General features: G+C 38.5%; 1 protein-coding gene across 2 annotated transcripts; it reads left to right on the forward strand.

Annotated features, from left to right (window-relative positions):
- The first annotated feature begins 15,025 nt into the window (after positions 1-15,025).
- On the forward strand, positions 15,026-17,530 carry LOC131164747 (probable serine/threonine-protein kinase PBL12). 2 transcript variants are annotated; one of them, XM_058122179.1, is made up of 5 exons: positions 15,026-15,805; positions 15,935-16,070; positions 16,197-16,333; positions 16,477-16,600; positions 16,726-17,530. In XM_058122179.1, the coding sequence occupies exons 1-5, from the start codon at positions 15,398-15,400 to the stop codon at positions 17,361-17,363; spliced, it is 1,443 nt and encodes a 480-aa protein (XP_057978162.1). In that variant the 5' UTR covers positions 15,026-15,397; the 3' UTR covers positions 17,364-17,530. The 2 variants fall into 2 exon arrangements, with proteins under 2 accessions (XP_057978162.1, XP_057978163.1); XM_058122180.1 differs by having other exon boundaries at positions 15,026-15,640.
- The last annotated feature ends 662 nt before the right edge of the window (positions 17,531-18,192 follow it).

Below are 18,192 nucleotides of genomic sequence, written 5' to 3' on the forward strand. Positions count from 1 at the left end.
CTTGTTATACCGTTTGGTTTGACGAATGCTCCTGCGGTATTTATAGACTTGATGAATAGAATATTTCACCGATACCTAGACCAGTTTGTTGTTGTGTTCATTGATGATGTACTGGTTTATTTAAGGAGCTATGAGGAGCATGAGACGCATTTGAGGCAAGTGTTGCAGACACTTCGTGAAAATAAGTTGTATGCTAAGTTCAATAAGTGTGAATTCTGGCTCGAGAAGGTCGTGGTCTTGGGGCATGTGGTATCTGGAGATGGTATTTTTGTAGATCCTAGTAAGATTGAGGCTGTAGTGACATGGGCTAGACCGAGAAATGTCCAAGAGATCAGGAGTTTCTTGGGGCTAGCTGGATATTACCGTCGTTTCGTTGAGGGATTCTTAGCTTTGTCAGGACCCTTGACACGACTGACGAAGAAGAATATTAGATTTGAGTGGGACGATAGCTGTGAGCAGAGTTTTCAAGAACTGAAGCACAAATTAGTCACATGACCAGTATTAGTTATGCTATCAGGGGACGAGGGGTATGTTATTTACAGTGATCTGTCCTTGAAGGGACTTGGCTGTGTATTGATGCAGCGTGGCAGGATAGTGGCGTATGCATCCAGGCAGTTGAAAGAATATGAAAAGAACTACCCTACACATGATCTTGAATTGGCTGCAGTAGTAATTGCGTTGAAAATTTGGAGGCATTACCTGAATGACGAGCAGTGTGAGATTTTCTCCGACCACAAAAGCTTAAAGTATTTTTTCACGCAAAAGGAACTGAATATGAGGCAGAGAAGGTGGTTGGAGTTGATTAAGGATTTTGATTGTACCATCAGTTATCACCCGGGGAAAGCGAATGTGGTAGCTGATGCGTTGAGCAAGAAATCTAGAGAGCCAGTGTTAGTGGCTATGGGGATCCAGCATCCGATCATAATGGATCTGGAGAGACTCGGCATAGAGTTAGTAGAGAGTGATCTCCCAGTATGTATTGCCAGCCTAGTGGTACAGCCTACTCTGCAAGAAAGAATTAAAATCGCTCAAAAGGAAGATTTAGAACTAGTAGAGGTGATAGATAGAGTACAGAGTGGGCAGGGGGAGGAGTTCAGTATAGCAGATGACGGAGCTTTGCAGTTCTATTCTAGATTATGTGTTCCTACTGATACAAAGATCAGGAAGACTATTTTAGAGGAAGCTCACAGATCTTTGTATACAGTCCATCCCGATAGTACGAAGATGTACAGAGATCTGCGAGAGTCGTACTGGTGGAGTGGTATGGAGAGAGATCACCGAGTATGTAGCCCAGTATTTGATGTGCCAGTAGGTAAAGGCTGAGCACCAGAGGCCGGCAGGGCAGTTGCAGCCGTTATTTATCTCAGAGTGGAAGTGGGATCATATATTTATGGACTTCGTGTCAGGACTGCTGACGACATTACATGGCCAGAATGCCATCTGGGTGATTGTTGACCGTTTGACGAAGACGGCCCACTTTATTCCTATCAAGATCAGTTACTCCCTCAGCCGTTTAGCGGAGATTTACATTCAGGAGATAGTTCGTTCTCATGGGGTGCCTGTATCTATTGTGTCAGATCGAGATCCACGTTTCACATCACGATTTTAGAGAAGTTTGCAGGAGGCTATGGGGTCTCAGTTATCGTTTAGCACGACATTCGATCCTTAGTCAGATGGGCAGACTGAGAGGACGATACAGATACTTAAGGATATGCTCTGAGTGTGTGTATTGGACTTTGGGGGTAGTTGGACTCAGTTCATGCCATTGGTAGAGTTCGCGTATAATAATAGTTACCAGTCCAGCATTGGTATGGCGCCGTTTGAGGCTTTATACGATAGGAGATGTCGTTCTCCTTTGTTTTGGGATGAGGTGGGTGAGTGGCAAGTAGTGAGGCCAGAGCTTGTGCAGCAAGCGTGTGATAAGGTTTGGCTTATCAGAAACAGAATCAGTGCAGCTCAGAGCCGACAGAAGAGTTATACTGACCATCGCCGTAGGAATTTAGAGTTTGACGTGGGTGATCACGTATTTTTGAAGATAGCTCCAATGAAAAGAGTTTTGCGATTTGGAGAGAAGGGTAAACTTAGTCCTAGGTTTATCAGTCCATTTGAGATTCTAGATAAAGTGGGGCCGGTAGCCTACAGGCTAGATTTACCACTTGTGTTGCCCAGGATCCACGACGTATTCCATGTTACTATGTTGAGGAAGTACGTCCCAGATCCTTCTCATATCATCAGTTACGATGAGTTGGAACTTAGTGATTCACTAGGTTATGATGAGGTACCAGTATAGATTCTGGATAGGAAAGTACATGAGCTACGTAATAAGAAAATTCCCCAGGTAAAGGTTTTGTGGAGGAATCACGCGATAGAAGAGGCTTCTTGGGAGTCCGAGGAGTAGATGAAATAGAGGTATCCGCATTTATTCCAATAGATCTGATTGGGTAAAATGTAAGTGGATAAGTAATATTTCTTTTTGCCGGTACATGTAATGGTTTAATCAGTGTAGTATTTTTGTTCTGGGAGAAGTTTTCTTTTGTACATGTAATCTTCCAGGACTTGGAATGTAACCACGGTATTCCTCCGCCATAAGTGAGGGTAGGTAATAAAATGAGTAGACCCTTTTTCTTGGTTAAGGGATGACGAGTTGCGGGAACAATAAATTTCGAGGACGAAATTTTATAAGGAGGGGAGGATGTAATGACCCGAATAAAATGAAATTTAAATAATAAAGAAGAAAAGAAATGGAGACCGGAAACATAAGGAGGACTTCGTGTTCGTCGACGACATTGAACTTTGGGAGGAAAAATGGAAAAAGGGGATCAGCAGGACTTCGTCGACGAATACAGGGGATTCGCGTACGGGCCAAGATTTTATATGTTTTATATTTGTAAAATACTATGAAAATGATCGTATGTTGAATATGTGAAAATTCATTTGTGTGGCATGAGTAAAAATGTTGTGAAATACTATTTTCTAGGAATGTGGATGATATGGATTTTTATGATGGAAAACTGGCGTACGGGCCAAGATTTTTATATGTTTTGCCAGCGTACGGGCCTTGCTATGTGGATATGATTTTCCGGCGTACGGGCTGTGCTATGTGGATATGATTTGCCGGTGTACGGGCCGAGTTATGATAAAATGTGTAATACCGGCGTACGGGCCGATGATTTTCATGATACACGTATATATGCAAATGATATGATTGATATGAAAATGAATAATATGAGATATCTATGTATCACGATTTTAGTATATGCATATAATATCAGAACCTGATTGGCTTAGTCTAGGCTAGCACTTGCACGGTACCGTTGCTATGTGTCCATGGTCTTCGTGATCATGATATCTGTGTTAACGCCGCTGTATAGAGTGGTGTGAGATTGGATGGTCGATGTGGTTATTTTTCAAGAAGTGTGCTGTTATCGCCCCTGGTGTACAGACTAAGTCTAGTAGACCCATTGGACCTACAGACTAGACTATTGACTTGGCAGTGGTCAGCCAACCATTGTCGGGTCCCGCCTTCGGGCCACACAACCCGGTCATGTGGGGGTAATACATGACAACAACCAGCTAACCTACTAGGATTATTTTTTTTTGTGTTATTATTATTATGATATGAGATGAGAAATATTTATGAAAATGTAGTATGTTTTGCCATGTTTTGATATGCATATGTTTTCCCAGATTTGATAAACAGTACTGAATATGATATGTATGGTATATGTAAAACATGGTATACTCATGTTGCCACACACTAGTATTAGTTTATTTCCCTTACTGAGAGGTGTGTCACCCCTAAATTTTACAAACATTTTAGGAGCCCCTGATAGGAGAGCGGGAAAAGCCCCGCTGATCTAGAGTTGTTTGTCTGCCTTCTGCAAAGGGTAAGTTTTTGTAGGGACAGTTAGATTTTGAGGGAAACGTCCCTAAATATGATTTTTGGGATGTATGTACTGGGATATAATGATTGTAGTAACTCTGGTGTTGTAATACATGTTATGATGAAATATATAAGATTGTATGTTTTCTGCTGCTAGGGCTTCTGCTATGTGTTCTGATGTATCCCCGGTACCCACGGGTCCAGGTGGATTGTGACCTGCTGAGCTGGAATGTGAGATGTGTGGTATTGATTTTATGATGTTATTATTATAAAAAAAATGTGAAAAATGAGCAGGTCGTGACATATAGATTGCCATGTGAGAGAAGTGACTTTCAGACCTCCAAGGAAACCAAAATTCAAATTTATAGCAATCTCTACCTCAGTTGGTTTCTGTTGTACAGGCGAGGAGATTGCTCTTGAGTGGTTGTCAGGGATTCGTGGCCTTCGTGAAGGAAATAAAAAGGAATGAAGTGAAGTTCATCAATACACCAATAGTAAAGGAGTTTATTGATGTGTTTCCAGATGAATTACTGGGTTTGCCACCTGATCGAGAGGTAGATTTTCCCATTGATCTACTTCCAGGTACATCACCGATTTCTAAAGCACCATACTGAATGACGCCAGCAGAGTTGGCAGAACTGAATGATCAGTTGCAGGATTTGCTTGATAAGGGCTTCATACGACTTAGTGTATCTCCGTGGGGAGCTCCAGTACTGTTTGTGAAGAAGAAGGACGAGTCTATGGGTCTATGAGGATGTGCATAGACTACAAAGAGATTAATAAAGTGACCATAAAAAGCAAGTATCCTCTACCCCGTATAGATGACTTGTTTGACCAGCTCTAGGGTACACGAGTATATTCTAAAATCGACCTCAAATCAGGCTACCATTAAGTAAAGGCCAGAGTAGAAGATGTATCAAAGACGACTTTCAGGACTAGATATGGGCATTATGAGTTCCTGGTTATGCCATTTGGTTTGACGAATGCTCCTGCGATATTTATGGATTTGATGAATAGGATCTTTCATCCATATTTAGATTAGTTTACAGTTATTTTTATTGATGATGTACTGGTCTATTCGAGCAGCCATGAGGAGCACGAGATACATTTGAGGCAGGTCTTGCATATGCTTAGAGAGAAAAAGCTGTATGCTAAATTCAGTAAATGCGACTTCTGGCTCGAGAAAGTTGTGTTTGTGGGGCATGTTCTCTCAGGAGATGAAATTTCTGTAGATCCCAGTAAAAATGAGGCGGTAGTGAAATGGGCTAGACCGAGGAACGTCTAGAAGATCAGGAGTTTCTTGGGGTTAGCTAGTTATTACCGTCGTTTCGTTGAGGGATTCTCAGCTTTATCAGGGCCTTTGACACGACTGACTAGAAAGAATGCCAGATTTGAATGGGATGGTAGTTGTGAGCAGAGTTTTCAGGAATTGAAGTAGAGGCTAGTCACAGCACCAGTACTGATCATCCCGTCTGGGGGTGAGGGTTATATTATTTTTAGTGATGCGTCCTTGAAGGGACTTGACTGTGTATTGATGCAGCATGGCAGGGTGGTGGCATATGCATCCAGACAGTTGAAAGAATACGAAAAAAACTAACCTACCCATGATCTTGAATTGGCTGCAGTGGTACACGCATTGAAAATTTGGAGGCATTACTTGTACGGGAACAGTGCGAGATTTTCTCTAACTACAAGAGCTTAAAGTATTTCTTCACGCAGAAGGAATTGAATATGAGGTAGAGAAGGTGGTTATAGTTTATTAAGGATTTTGACTGTACTATCAGTTACCACCTAGGGAAAGCAAATGTCATAACTGATGCACTGAGCAAGAAGTCTGGAGAATCAGCATTGATGGCTATAGAGATCCAGTGTCCGATCATGATGGATCTAGAAGATACTCGGCATTGAATTGATAGAGAATAATCCTCCAGTATGTATCGTCAGTTTAGTGATACAACCTACTCTGCAGGAATGAATTAAAACTGCTTAGAAAGAAGAACCAAAATTAGTAAAGGTGATAGATAGAGTGTAGACTGGTCAGGGTGAGGAATTCTACATTTTAGATGACAGAACTTTACGGTTCCATTCTAGATTATGTGTTCCTGCTAATGCTGACATTAGGAAGACTAATTTGGAAGAGGCTCACAGATATTTGTATACGGCTCATTCCGGCAGTACGAAAATGTACGGGGATCTGCGAAAGTTTTATTGGTGGAGTGGTATGAAGAGAGAGATTGCCAAGTATGTAGCCTTGTGCTTGACGTGCCAGTAGGAAAAAGTTAAGCACCAGAGGCCAGCAAGTCAGTTGTAGCCGTTATTTATTCCATAATGGAAGTGGGATCCTATATCCATGGACTTCGTGTCAGGGCTGCCGTCGACATCGCATGGCCAAAATGTGATTTGGGTTATAGTAGATCGATTGCCACATAACTGTATTTAGTTTATTTTCTCTTACTGAGAAATGTCTCACCCCCGAACATTAAATAATTTTCAGGAAACCCAGAAGGACCGGCGGATCGTGGCCGCCGTTGAGTTTATAGAGTTACCCTGCTAGAAGGGTAAGTGTTGTGTTAGGATCAATGGTTTTTGTTGTAGGATCCTAGGAAATACTTTTTGGTGTTTTTGGGTATTTTGGAGATTGTTTATAAATACAGAACGTGATGGATTATAATTAACTCTGATATTATTATGTATTCTATGGTTTTGAGAATGTGATTTATATTTACTGCTGCTTAGGTTTCGCTGTGAATGACAGATGTCCCTGTTACCCACGGGTTTGGGTTGACTATTTTATTTATTTTGCTTATATTATATGAGTATATAAGTAGGTCGTTACAAAACCTGGCACACATAGCTCTCGGTTTAACACTACACACATAGCTCTCGGTATTTAACCGACACCTAGTTTTCCACATTTCCTGAAAAGCAATTTGGAACTCCATTTCCCATATTTCATGCCAAATATTCGACAAGTTCAGTTCATTCCCATTTAACATCTCATGTCACACTCATTTGATCTAATACGCAATAGTATAGTAAATGGTTCAGAAAAATATCATTTAATTTAAAAACAAGGGTTCAAGCATATCCAACCTTTAATATAATAAGAATATATGAGTTTTAAGAAAAATGGAGACCATAACCTAAAACCCTAATTTTCCCAAAACCGTAAACCGAAAAAACCAGCAATTTCTTCTAGTGAAATTTTCCAAATAAGTATACATATCATACCTATGACCATAAACTATAGTTTGACCAGTTCAGATCTAAAAAATAACAGATGTAAACAAATCCCCTTACCTTTTTCTCGAAAACAAACCTGAACGGTCTGAAAACGGAAAAACTTGGCTTTTCCTACCGATGAAAATACGAGACTTAACTAGCTGATGGATGAGAGAGACAACCGAAAGGTGAGGGAGAACTCGGAAGATCTTTTGAGTAATAAAATTTTGAAACCCTAGGAGAGAGAGAGAGAAGAGAGAGAGAGTTTCCAAAGAAAAATGAGCTCACTTCTATTTATAGGTGAGTAGCCCAGGAGAAAACCGTCGACGGTTTTCCTGAGATGGACAAAACTGTCGACGGTTTGGAAATTGACTCGCCCAGTTGACTGGAAACCATCGACAATTTTTCTCTCACTCTGTGAACCTGTCGATGGTTTAGGCTCTGCCAAACCAAAATCCTTCATTTTCTTTGATTTCCCTTTATTTCTCTTTTTTATATTTACTTCCTTTTATCTTCCGGGTAAGGTTACTACAATCTCCCATCCTTACGAAAATTTAGTCCTCGAAATTTGCTAACTATTTCTATCACATCCACTGAACTATCATTGATCTGACTCTAGGTAGAGTTGGTGGCCACCCACACAGTACCACGTCCCATGTTTATTACCTACCCTCACTTATGGTGGAGGAATACCGTGGTTACATACAATGTCTCAGTAGATTACAATATCCATACAAAACTCTCCTAAAGGCCAAACATACACGAAACTATAAACAAACCTACTTTAAACACTATACATACGAACCGATACTCACTTACTGTTCTACTCACCTATCTAGCTCTGAGTGTCTCTGAAAAATTGTGGATACTTTTGACATATCTCAGACTCTAACTCCCACGAAACTTCCTCCACTGCGTGATTATGCCAAAGTACCTTTACTAGCGGAATCCTCTTAGAACGTAGCTCCTGTTCCTTATGATTTAGGATCTGAACTGGTATCTCCTCATATGCTAATGTGTCCCTAAGCTCTAAAGACTAGTACTTGATCACATGTGAAGGATCCGGAATGTACTTCCTTAGCATGGACATGTGGAGCATGTCATGAATCCTAGACAATGTTGGATGTAATGCAATTCTGTACGCCACCAGACCAACTCTTTCCAGAATCTTGAATGGCCCGATGTATATGGGGCTTAGCTTCCCCTTTTCCCCAAATCTCATGACCCCTTTCATCGGAGCAATACTAAAAAATATGGCATCGCTTACCTCAAACTCCAGCTCTCATCGGTGTGTATTCGCATAACTTTTCTGCTGACTTTGTGTTGTCTTTATTCTTTCCTTGATAAACGGAACCTTCTTAAAGGTTTGCTGAATAAGCTCTAGCAATAAAATTTTTCCCTCACCGACCTCGTCCTAGTACGATGGAGATTGGCACCTCTAACCATATAGTGCCTCATACGGTGCTACCCCGATATAGGTTTAATAACTGTTATTGTATACAAACTCAACCAATGATAGATATTTAATCCAACGGCCCTCGAAATCCAGTACACACGCCCGCAACATATCCTCTAGAATTTGGATGGTCATCTCTGATTGACCATCAGTTTGTGAGTGAAATGCAGTACTGAAAGTGAGTTGAGATCCCAATGCTTCCTATAGACTCTTCCAAAATTGGGAAGTAAACCGTGGATCCCTATCCGAAATGATAGACACCGGCACCCCATGCAATCTGACTATCTCCCGAATGTAAAGCTCTGTCAGCTTATCCATGGAATAATTGACTTTAACAAGAACGGAATAGGCAGTTTTCGTCAGTTTGTCAACAACTATCCAAAAAACATTCTGCCCGTGAAGTGTTGATGGAAACCCGATGAAAAAATCAATGGAAATGTGCTCCCACTTCTATTTAGGAATGAGAAGTGGTTGCAACAGTCCCGCCGGCCTCTAGTGCTTGGCCTTTACCTGTTGGCATGTCAGACACTGTTCAACAAAACGGGCGATCTCTCTTTTCGTATTAGGCCACTAGAAAGATTCTCGCAAATCCCTGTACATCTTCGTACTCCTTGGATGCACTAACCAGTACCTCGTTTTCCACATTTCCTGAAAAGCAATTTGGAACTCTAGTTCCCATATTTCATACCAAATATTCGACAAGTTCTGTTCATTCCCATTTAACATCTCATATCACACTCATTTGATTTAATACGCAATAGTATAGTAAATGGTTCGAAAAAATATCATTTAATTTAAAAACAAGGGTTCAAGCATCTCCAACCTTTAACATAATAAGAATGTATGAGTTTTAAGAAAAATGGAGATCATACCCCAAAACCCTAATTTTCCTGAAACCGTAAACCCGAAAAACTGACAATTCCACCTAGTGAAATTTTCCAATTAAGTATACATATCATATCTATAACCATAAACTACAGTTTGACTGGTTCAGATTTAAAAAATAACTGATGTAAATAAATCCCCTTACCTTTTTTCCCCAAAAACGAGCCCGAACAGTTCAAAAACAACAAAACCCTAACTTTTTTGACCGGCGAAAATGCGAGACTTAACTAGCTGATGGATAAGAGAGACAGTCGGGAGGCGAGGGAGAGCTCGGAAGAGCTTTTGAGTGATAAAATTTTGAAACCCTAGGAGAGAGAGAGAGAGAGAAAAGAGAGAATTTTTAAAGAAAAATGAGCTCACTTCTATTTATAGGTGAGCAACCCAGGAGAAAACCGTCGACGATTTTCCTAAGATGGACAAAACCGTCGACGGATTGGCAGTTGACTCACCCAATGATTGAAAATCGTCGACGATTTTTCTCAAACTTTGTGAACCCGTCAACGATTTGGGCTTGCCAAGCCAAAATCCTTCCTTTTCTTTGATTTTCCTTTGTTTTTCTCTTTTATATTTATTTCCTTTTATTTTCGGAATTTGGGTTACTACAGAAGTTGTTATAGTTAAGTAAGATTAATTAGGTTTTATAAATTTTTTAACGTTCTAACATGTTACAAATATGAAACAAATTATAGTTTCAATAAACAAAATACACCACTTATGGTGTGTGTGTGTGTGTGTGTGTGTGTGAGAGAGAGAGAGAGAGAGAGAGAGAGAGAGAGAGAGAGAGAGAGAGAGAGAGAGAGAGGAGGAGAAGAAGAAGATATTATAGGGAGAAAACTTAATTGTTGTTCAAGCTTACATGCAACTTCAAGTTATTTTATACCATAAATATCCTTAATTTTTCAAATATTATAATTTTATCCAAACAAATTTTCATTTTGCTCATGTGAAATATCATTAAGCCTCTTACAAATATTTTTTATCAAAACTTTAGGATTAGATTTTTTTTTCTTTCTAACAATTCTTTTCTAGAAGTTCCTTTTATAAGCCATGATGGGCAAACTACAACCAAATACATTATGAATAAGACTTTATAAAATTTAAGTGATTTTGAATTAATTATACTCGTGCTTTCCAATATATTATTAGCAAATATTTTTGACATTATTAGTACAATAATCAAAATGCTATATTTCATTTAAAAACTATTATTTCAAATACTTGTAAGCCGAGTCAAACATTTTAAAGCAGAAGTAATTATTTAAACAAATTACTTCAATGAAAAATAATTTAAACCCTTGTGTGGGTTGTAAATCTTAATGTGCAGACCAAAAAATAAGAACAAGTTTTTCAATTTTTTGAGCATAAAATTAGGGGAAAATATTTTCTATCCATAATTCTTATAAGAATGATTGAAGAGTTGATTATTATTTATTAATTTCTTCCTAAATTTTGCTACTTGTCTTTTATTGTCACCATAAATTTCATGAAAAAAAAGGGAGAGGACTCCATTAAATATTTTGCCAAAAAAAAAAAGTAATATGAGTGCAATCAGAGTTGTATAAAACAAAAGTGATAAAAAGATTAAAATTATAAAAAACATTATATAATTTTTTTTTCAATATTTGAAACCTAACCGACTAATTTTGAATCAATACATAAACTCAACAAAAATCTAAAATTATTGAGTTAAATCATTCCATGATTATGTGAATTCTAATTCTCTCTCAAGAATCATTTAGATATAAAATGATAATTTTTCATTTTTCTTCTCATACTAATATAATTTTGTTGGCCTTACAATTCTTCTAAACTCCTATTCTCAATTAGTTAATTATATCTTTTTTTTTCTTGCAAAAATATAACTTATGGTAACACACTATAGTGATTATTGCTCTATATGTGTGCTTATTAGTTTGAAACTCTTCACTTTCCCTCTTTTTTTTTTTCGGCAATGTTCTTATAAAATTTTGGTTTGTATTAGTTGATTTATATCGGATTTGAATAAAATGTAATATATATTTAGATTAAAATTTTTTCAAAATCCACCCAAATTCAATTCATACTCCTGAATACAGCACTAATAAACTATGAATAGAAATTCCCTAACTCTCTTTGTGCAACATTTTGGAGAAATTATTTGATATTATGAATGAATTTAGTGAAATTCCTTTTACATTCAAAAAACTTAGTTCAATTCTTTTTTTTTTTTTTGGGTAGAACTATATTTTTTGTTCGCAAATTACTTCAACATCAGTTAATTTAAACCTTTGCCCAGGTTTATGGTCAATATTTTTTTTTTTTTTCATTTTTTTGAACGGTAAATTTATAGTCAATATTAGTGTGTAGAATTAGAAATTGTTTCTAGACTCTTGTATTTATACATACGCTATTACATTTAGTCTACTACGGTATATAGTAGAGAAAAATTTTGATCGAATTCAATAATTATAACACTGATCAAGCTTAAATTGAGTTGTGAATTAGAATATTTTTAATCAGACTAATTGATTTGAAATATTTCAATATATGGATGTTCCATTCAACTCTATATTCCGAAGGTCATATTTAGATGTCCAATCCAAAGATTAGGATCAAGTCTTTATTTATACGAAATATTATTTAATGGGTCTTATTGACACTCCAAAAATATTATTGATATTTTACATTTATCATTTTATATATTAAAAATGACTTTTCCTTTTAATTTTTTTAATTCCTTGATTTTCACTTTACAAGTGAAAAAAGAGAGAATAAATTTGTATTTCATTAAATAAGAAAAAATTATGAAATATTCATATATTAGCTAGATCGCATATAACATTTCTCTTATTTAGCCATGCAGTCTAAATAGATTTTAATTTTAGGGTCTTGATTGTAATTTCCTCAATTCCAATTTCCAACATTATTGTGATGTAATAGAAGTCTAGGCTTTGAATGAGTGAATTAAAGTTGGTTTGCATATTTTTCCTTCCAAACTTTCTCCCTTCACCTATCTTGCTTCCATCACCAAGTAATTATAGTCATGGCCTATCACTAATTAGGTTTTCTTTAATTATATATATACACACACACACACACATATGAAGTTAATTTTTTTTTTTTATAAAAAAGTTAGCACTTATTATTAACCTAAGATAACAAAAGTTCAACCTAGTGTTTTTTGCCCCCAATTCAAAGTTAATGAATTTGAACTGTATAAAAAAAAGTAAGATTTATATTGAGTAAAGTCAAACTTAGCCCTATTGAAATATTCTAAGATTGCGAGTTGTTGAAAATAAGTCTACATTTTTTGAAAATTTTGAAAGAAATATAATGAAAAATAATGTAATCTACGAAGAATAATACCTTCTAACATGTTATCTTTGGAAATTTTGGGAGGAACTCGTAGTAGAGCTAGAAGGAGTGAATGTCATGATGATGCATCAATATAGGGAGGGTAATAGTGCGGCCGATTTTCTTGCTAAAGAAGAAGAAATAAGAAACAATGTAATTTACGAAGAACAACACCTTCTACCATATTATCTGAAATGTATTCTTCAGATGGATAGGCGAGATCTCGTTTCCCTTCATTGTTAGTTCAATTCTAGATTTTGTTTGGTATTTTTTTTATTTTATTTTAGTTGTGCTTATGTTTTTATCTTCTTTGTTAGTTATATTTAATTTTGTTGTCTTAATTTGGTTGGTTGTTGGTGTTGATTTTTCCGTACTCTCCCTTTTGTTTTATCTTGTAACCACGGTATTTTTCTACCAAAAGTAAGGGTATATTAATAAATAAATAGAGATGTCGCCCTCTTTTAGTTAAAAAAAGAAGAAGGTATTTTTCAGATGGATAGGTGGGATTTCACTTCCGTTCATCGTTAGTTCAACTCTCGAGTTTTGTTTGGTGAATTTTGGTTTGTTTATGGTTGTTTTTGTCTCTATCTTCTTTGTTAGTTTTGTTGTCCTGATTTGATTGGTTGTTGGTGGTGTTTCTGGGAGAGTTTTATTTTATTTTATTTATAATATTCCTTTTACTTATATTGTAACTACAGTATTCTTTCGCCAAAAGTGAGGGTTTATTAATAAATAAATGGAATTATCGCCCTCTTTTATTAAAAAAAAAAATGTAATGCATTTTGCACTCAATTATATGGAGTTTTTTCCCGTTTTATTATTAAAAATAATTAAAATATCAAATAATACTTTGATTGAGAAAAATTTTCCCAAAGTAATGCTCACATAATCTTGCAGTTTGATGCTACGAGATTTAAATTGATGGGTTGCTGGAAAGATGACGTATGGTAAGGAGAGAACCAAATCTCGCAGTTCCAAGTTGCGAGATTTAAAGAGAGCAGCTAGTGGGAAGTTGATGCATGGCGCGTAAGGGGAGAAAATCTCGCAGCTCCAAGCTGCGAGATTTGGGAGAAGCCAGCGTCATCTTCCCGCTAATTGAGTTATGCAGGGAACTTACTTGGATGCTGTTGGAGGTGGGTAGTCAGATACAGGTTGTTGTGAGGGGGAGAAGGTTGGAATGTGATGGCGACGGAAAAGGATACGAGCAATGTGGGCAACGGTGCCGGCAAGGATGGTGAGCAACAACGGCGGCAAGGGGTGTTGGCGACGGTGGTGGCGAGGACTGGTTCTGCTTCAAGAGGTGTTGTAGGGTAAGGACGGGGAGGTTGCCTGAGGTGGTGATGCGTGGTGGTTGTGTCGGTTTTCTGGTGCAATTCGGAGTTGATAACGACGACAATGACGGTGACGATGGTTGCCGAAGTTGTTTGCAGTTGTGTGGTGTCGTGGCCGGATTTGCTGGTTCGTCGGGTGAGGTGGTGAAGTTGCCGCAAGGGAGGTTGGGCGAATGGAGCAGGGGGTTGTGGTAGTGCTGGTGATCGCGGCTGCGGAGCAGAGAGTGGCAGTTGCGGCTATTGTCGCTGCGAGTTGCCGAGAGGAGTGGGTTGTCGTCGGAGTTGCAGAGGCTTGAACTGACGGCGTTGGTGACGGCGAGGCTCGGCCCCTTTAAATCTCACAGCTTGGTGCTGCGAGATTTGCTCCCCTCCGCCATGTGTCACCTTCCTACTGGCTCTTCGGTTTAAATCTCGCAACACCAAGCTGCGAGATTTTCTTCCCTCCGTGCCACGCGTCACCTTCCCAGTGGCCCATTAGTTTAAATCTCGCAGCATCAAGTTGTAAGATTATGTGAGCATTAGTGTTGGAAATTTTTTTTCCAATCAGAGTATTATTTAATATTTTATTTATTTTTAATAATAAAACGGGAAAAAACTCCAATTATATGCTATTATGATTTTTTATTAATTAAAATTTATATTAAATTTGAGCTACTTCTATTTTATATTTGATATATTCTTTTAAATTTTTTTAACCATCCAAGAAGAATAGAAAATGGTATGTTATCACATCACTTGGTTTGGTTGCCGTTAGGTAAATGGAGAAATTGTAAGCCTACAAATATACAATGCCTTCGTGTATTTCGCATAGAGATATGAGTGACTTGCAAAATATTGAAAGGGAAAGCAAATTAAGCAATGAGGCGCCCGCGCCGTGTATTCTATAAAGAATGTGTGAACTCAATTTTCCGAACTGCTCCCATGACTAGGAGTATAGGACGTGGAAGCTACCTAGAAATTCCCATTTTCCTGAGAAACAAACACTAGATTTTAAAACGTATTAGTAGAATGTGTCGTTCCCAAAAGCATATTTCCGCGGAAAATGTTTCCAACTCAGGGAGAGGCCGAGGTCAAATGACCCAAAAAGCTAAGCAGGAAAAAGATCTTTGGACTCCAATGTGAAATGGCGCCATATCATTCCTCTTAAGGCTGGAAGATTTTTGTTGTTGTTGTTCTTCTTCTTTATATAAGTCCTCCAATGCATAACCCAGGACCCATAATCCCACTCCAGAATCCATAATTCATTCCATCTTCTCTTGGGCATTTTTCTCATTGTTTTGGTGTACCATGGGTTGCGAGAAGATCACATGGAGACGCATTTTCTCTTGTTATTTCACGACCAGGAACCAGAACCCCTTGCCGGCGCCGGAGCAGAAGGACCAAGTTTCGAAGCAGCAGTCCCCTCAATCCTCCTTCCGGAGGATATCACTCTCAGATTTGAGCGACCCCAGCTCGACGCTATCCTTCAGCGACCTCTCCGGTTCCGTCATCGGATCAAACCTCCATATCTTCACTCTGTCGGAGCTGAAGGTAATCACCCACGACTTCTCGTCCAGTAATTTTCTTGGGGAAGGAGGATTCGGACCGGTATACAAGGGGTTCATCGATGACAAGTTCAGTCCTGGGTTTAAGGCTCAACCCGTGGCTGTTAAATTGTTGGATTTGGATGGCACACAAGGCCATAGGGAGTGGCTGGTGAGCCTTTCCAGAACACCCTTTTAAATCTTAAGAGCCGTTTTGATGTTTGCTGCCAATTTTTAATTTTTTTTCAGGAGAAGTTTTTGGGTTTTCTGGTTTGGGAAGTTAAGTATTTTGAAATTGCAGACGGAGGTCATCTTCCTGGGGCAGCTGCGGCATCCCCATCTGGTTAAGTTGATTGGGTATTGCTGCGAGAATGAGCAGAGGCTTCTGGTGTACGAATACATGGTGAAGGGAAGCTTGGAGAACCAGCTGTTTAGAAGTACGTATGCCCTTCTGCTTCCAATCTGATAGTTCAGTGTGATCATGCAGGAATATAAAATTTCGACTTGAAAAAATTTCTGGGAATTTTAATTATGTACTCATAAACGATTTTCAATTAATGCAGGGTACTCTGTAGCCTTGCCATGGTCAACAAGAATAAAAATTGCCGTGGGAGCTGCGAAGGGTCTCGCCTTCCTCCATGAAGAAGAGAAACCAGTAATCTTTCGGGATTTTAAAGCTTCAAACGTATTGTTGGACTCTGTAATTAATCTATTCTCAAACTCTATTCATTTCCTCAGTTTTTCCAGTGTACTTAGGGTCCTGTGGGGGCGATTTCAGTCTTCTTAAGAATTATTAGAAGCATGTATTTTAAATGGAAAGCAATAATGAAATTGTACTTCCAGGATTACAATGCTAAGCTCTCAGATTTTGGGCTTGCAAAGGATGGACCAGAGGGAGATAACACACACATTACGACCCGTGTCATGGGCACACAAGGCTATGCTGCTCCCGAGTATATCACAACAGGTAGCACAGATGAATTTTGAGTTAATTACAATGTTAATTAGTAGATGGCAGCAATGGGTAGGATCTTGGAGAAAATATTTGAAGCATCTGTAGAACTCTTCTGACCTTAGGTTGCTTACTTTCAGGTCATTTGACAACAATGAGCGATGTGTTCAGCTTTGGAGTAGTCCTGTTAGAGCTTCTAACAGGTAGAAGATCCATGGACAAGAACCGTCCTAGCAGGGAGCAGTGGCTGGTAGATTGGGCAAGACATCTTTTGAAGGATCCCCAGAAGCTCGAACGTATCATGGATCCTAGGCTCGAAGGGCTGTACTCAATGGAGGGGGCGAAGAGGGCTGCTGCAGTGGCTTATCTGTGCTTGAGCAGTCACCCCAAGTCCAGACCCACAATGACTGGTGTGGTCAAGACCTTGGAGCCTCTCATGGATTTGGATGACATCCCCACTGGACCCTTCGTGTACATTGTTCCAACTGAGAGCGAGAAGGGTAAAAATGATGCACCCAAGAAGAAGGAGAAGAGCGGAGAAAGGCAGCTGGAAATGAAAGATGTCCACCACAAGGGAGAAGTGCAGGTGGAAAAGAATGAGGAGAAGCAGGAGGAAATGAAGGAAGAAGTCCACCGCAGGCATCAAAAGAGTCACAGGCACGGGAAGAGAATGAGATCATTCAGGTCTCGTGCTGTTCACTCTGATACTGCCTTGTATAGAACTCTTGCAATTGCAAATGGTTTGAATTCTCCCAAGCACCAACGGGAAAGACAATAGACTAATGGAATAGAGAATCTGCAAGCTCCTATTTTTTTTTTTCCTCCCATTCAGCAGTACAATCAGGATTTTGGTAATGTCTCTTATTCAAAATATACATGTATACATACAATGTATTTTCACTTCCACAATCGTAAATTATATGGGTGTAGCAGCAAAGTTTCAAACATTCAGTATATTAAAATTCAGTTGTCAGTTGCTTTCTTGTGTCACATAAGAAGACTTTCTCAACGGTTGTGAAAAAAAGAAAAAAAAGAAAAAAAACAAAGAACTAATGCATTAGTGCTAAACAAGACAACTAGAGATTGGAGCTATCATCGGTCAATCAACGTGTGGTGATTGACTCAGCTAATTTCTCTCCAACGAACACATAGTTTCCTTTTCATGATTGTATCTCCTTATTTAGAATGTGTCTATAGCTAGCATTTCCTTGTATGTTGCACTTATCAAGTCTTTCCTTATATGTAAAACTTCCTTGTGTAGTTTTTACAATTTTATAAATGAAACATGCAGAGAATGGTGTAGGCATCGATTGCTACACCATATTTGTACAATCTTTCATGGTAATTAGAGCTATACATGCCAATGCCCTTTCCTGCATACCTATACACTTCTGAAAAAATGTCTTCCCCATCCACCACTTTTAATCCCCCGAATATCGGACATCTCATTTCGGTACGGATGGATGGAACGAACTACCTAAATTGGGTTTCTTGATTACTTCCGATTTTACAGAGTAATGATTTGTTGGGTTTCGTGGATGGTACCAAACCGTGCCCAACTAAACTTCCTCTAGCCACTGGAAATGCTGGAACTTCTACTCCTAAAA

The sequence above is a fragment of the Malania oleifera genome, chromosome 9, assembly GCF_029873635.1.
Source record: "Malania oleifera isolate guangnan ecotype guangnan chromosome 9, ASM2987363v1, whole genome shotgun sequence".
Classification (NCBI taxonomy): Eukaryota; Viridiplantae; Streptophyta; class Magnoliopsida; order Santalales; family Ximeniaceae; genus Malania; species Malania oleifera.

What these genes read in the sequence shown, in the direction of transcription:
- LOC131164747 (XM_058122179.1), top strand. Translation starts at nt 15,398, where the DNA reads ATGGGTTGCGAGAAGATCACATGGAGACGCATTTTCTCTTGTTATTTC. An exon ending in CAAACGTATTGTTGGACTCT is followed by an intron (nt 16,334 to 16,476) that starts GTAATTAATCTA and finishes TTGTACTTCCAG; the next exon opens with GATTACAATGCTAAGCTCTC. An exon ending in TCCCGAGTATATCACAACAG is followed by an intron (nt 16,601 to 16,725) that starts GTAGCACAGATG and finishes GCTTACTTTCAG; the next exon opens with GTCATTTGACAACAATGAGC.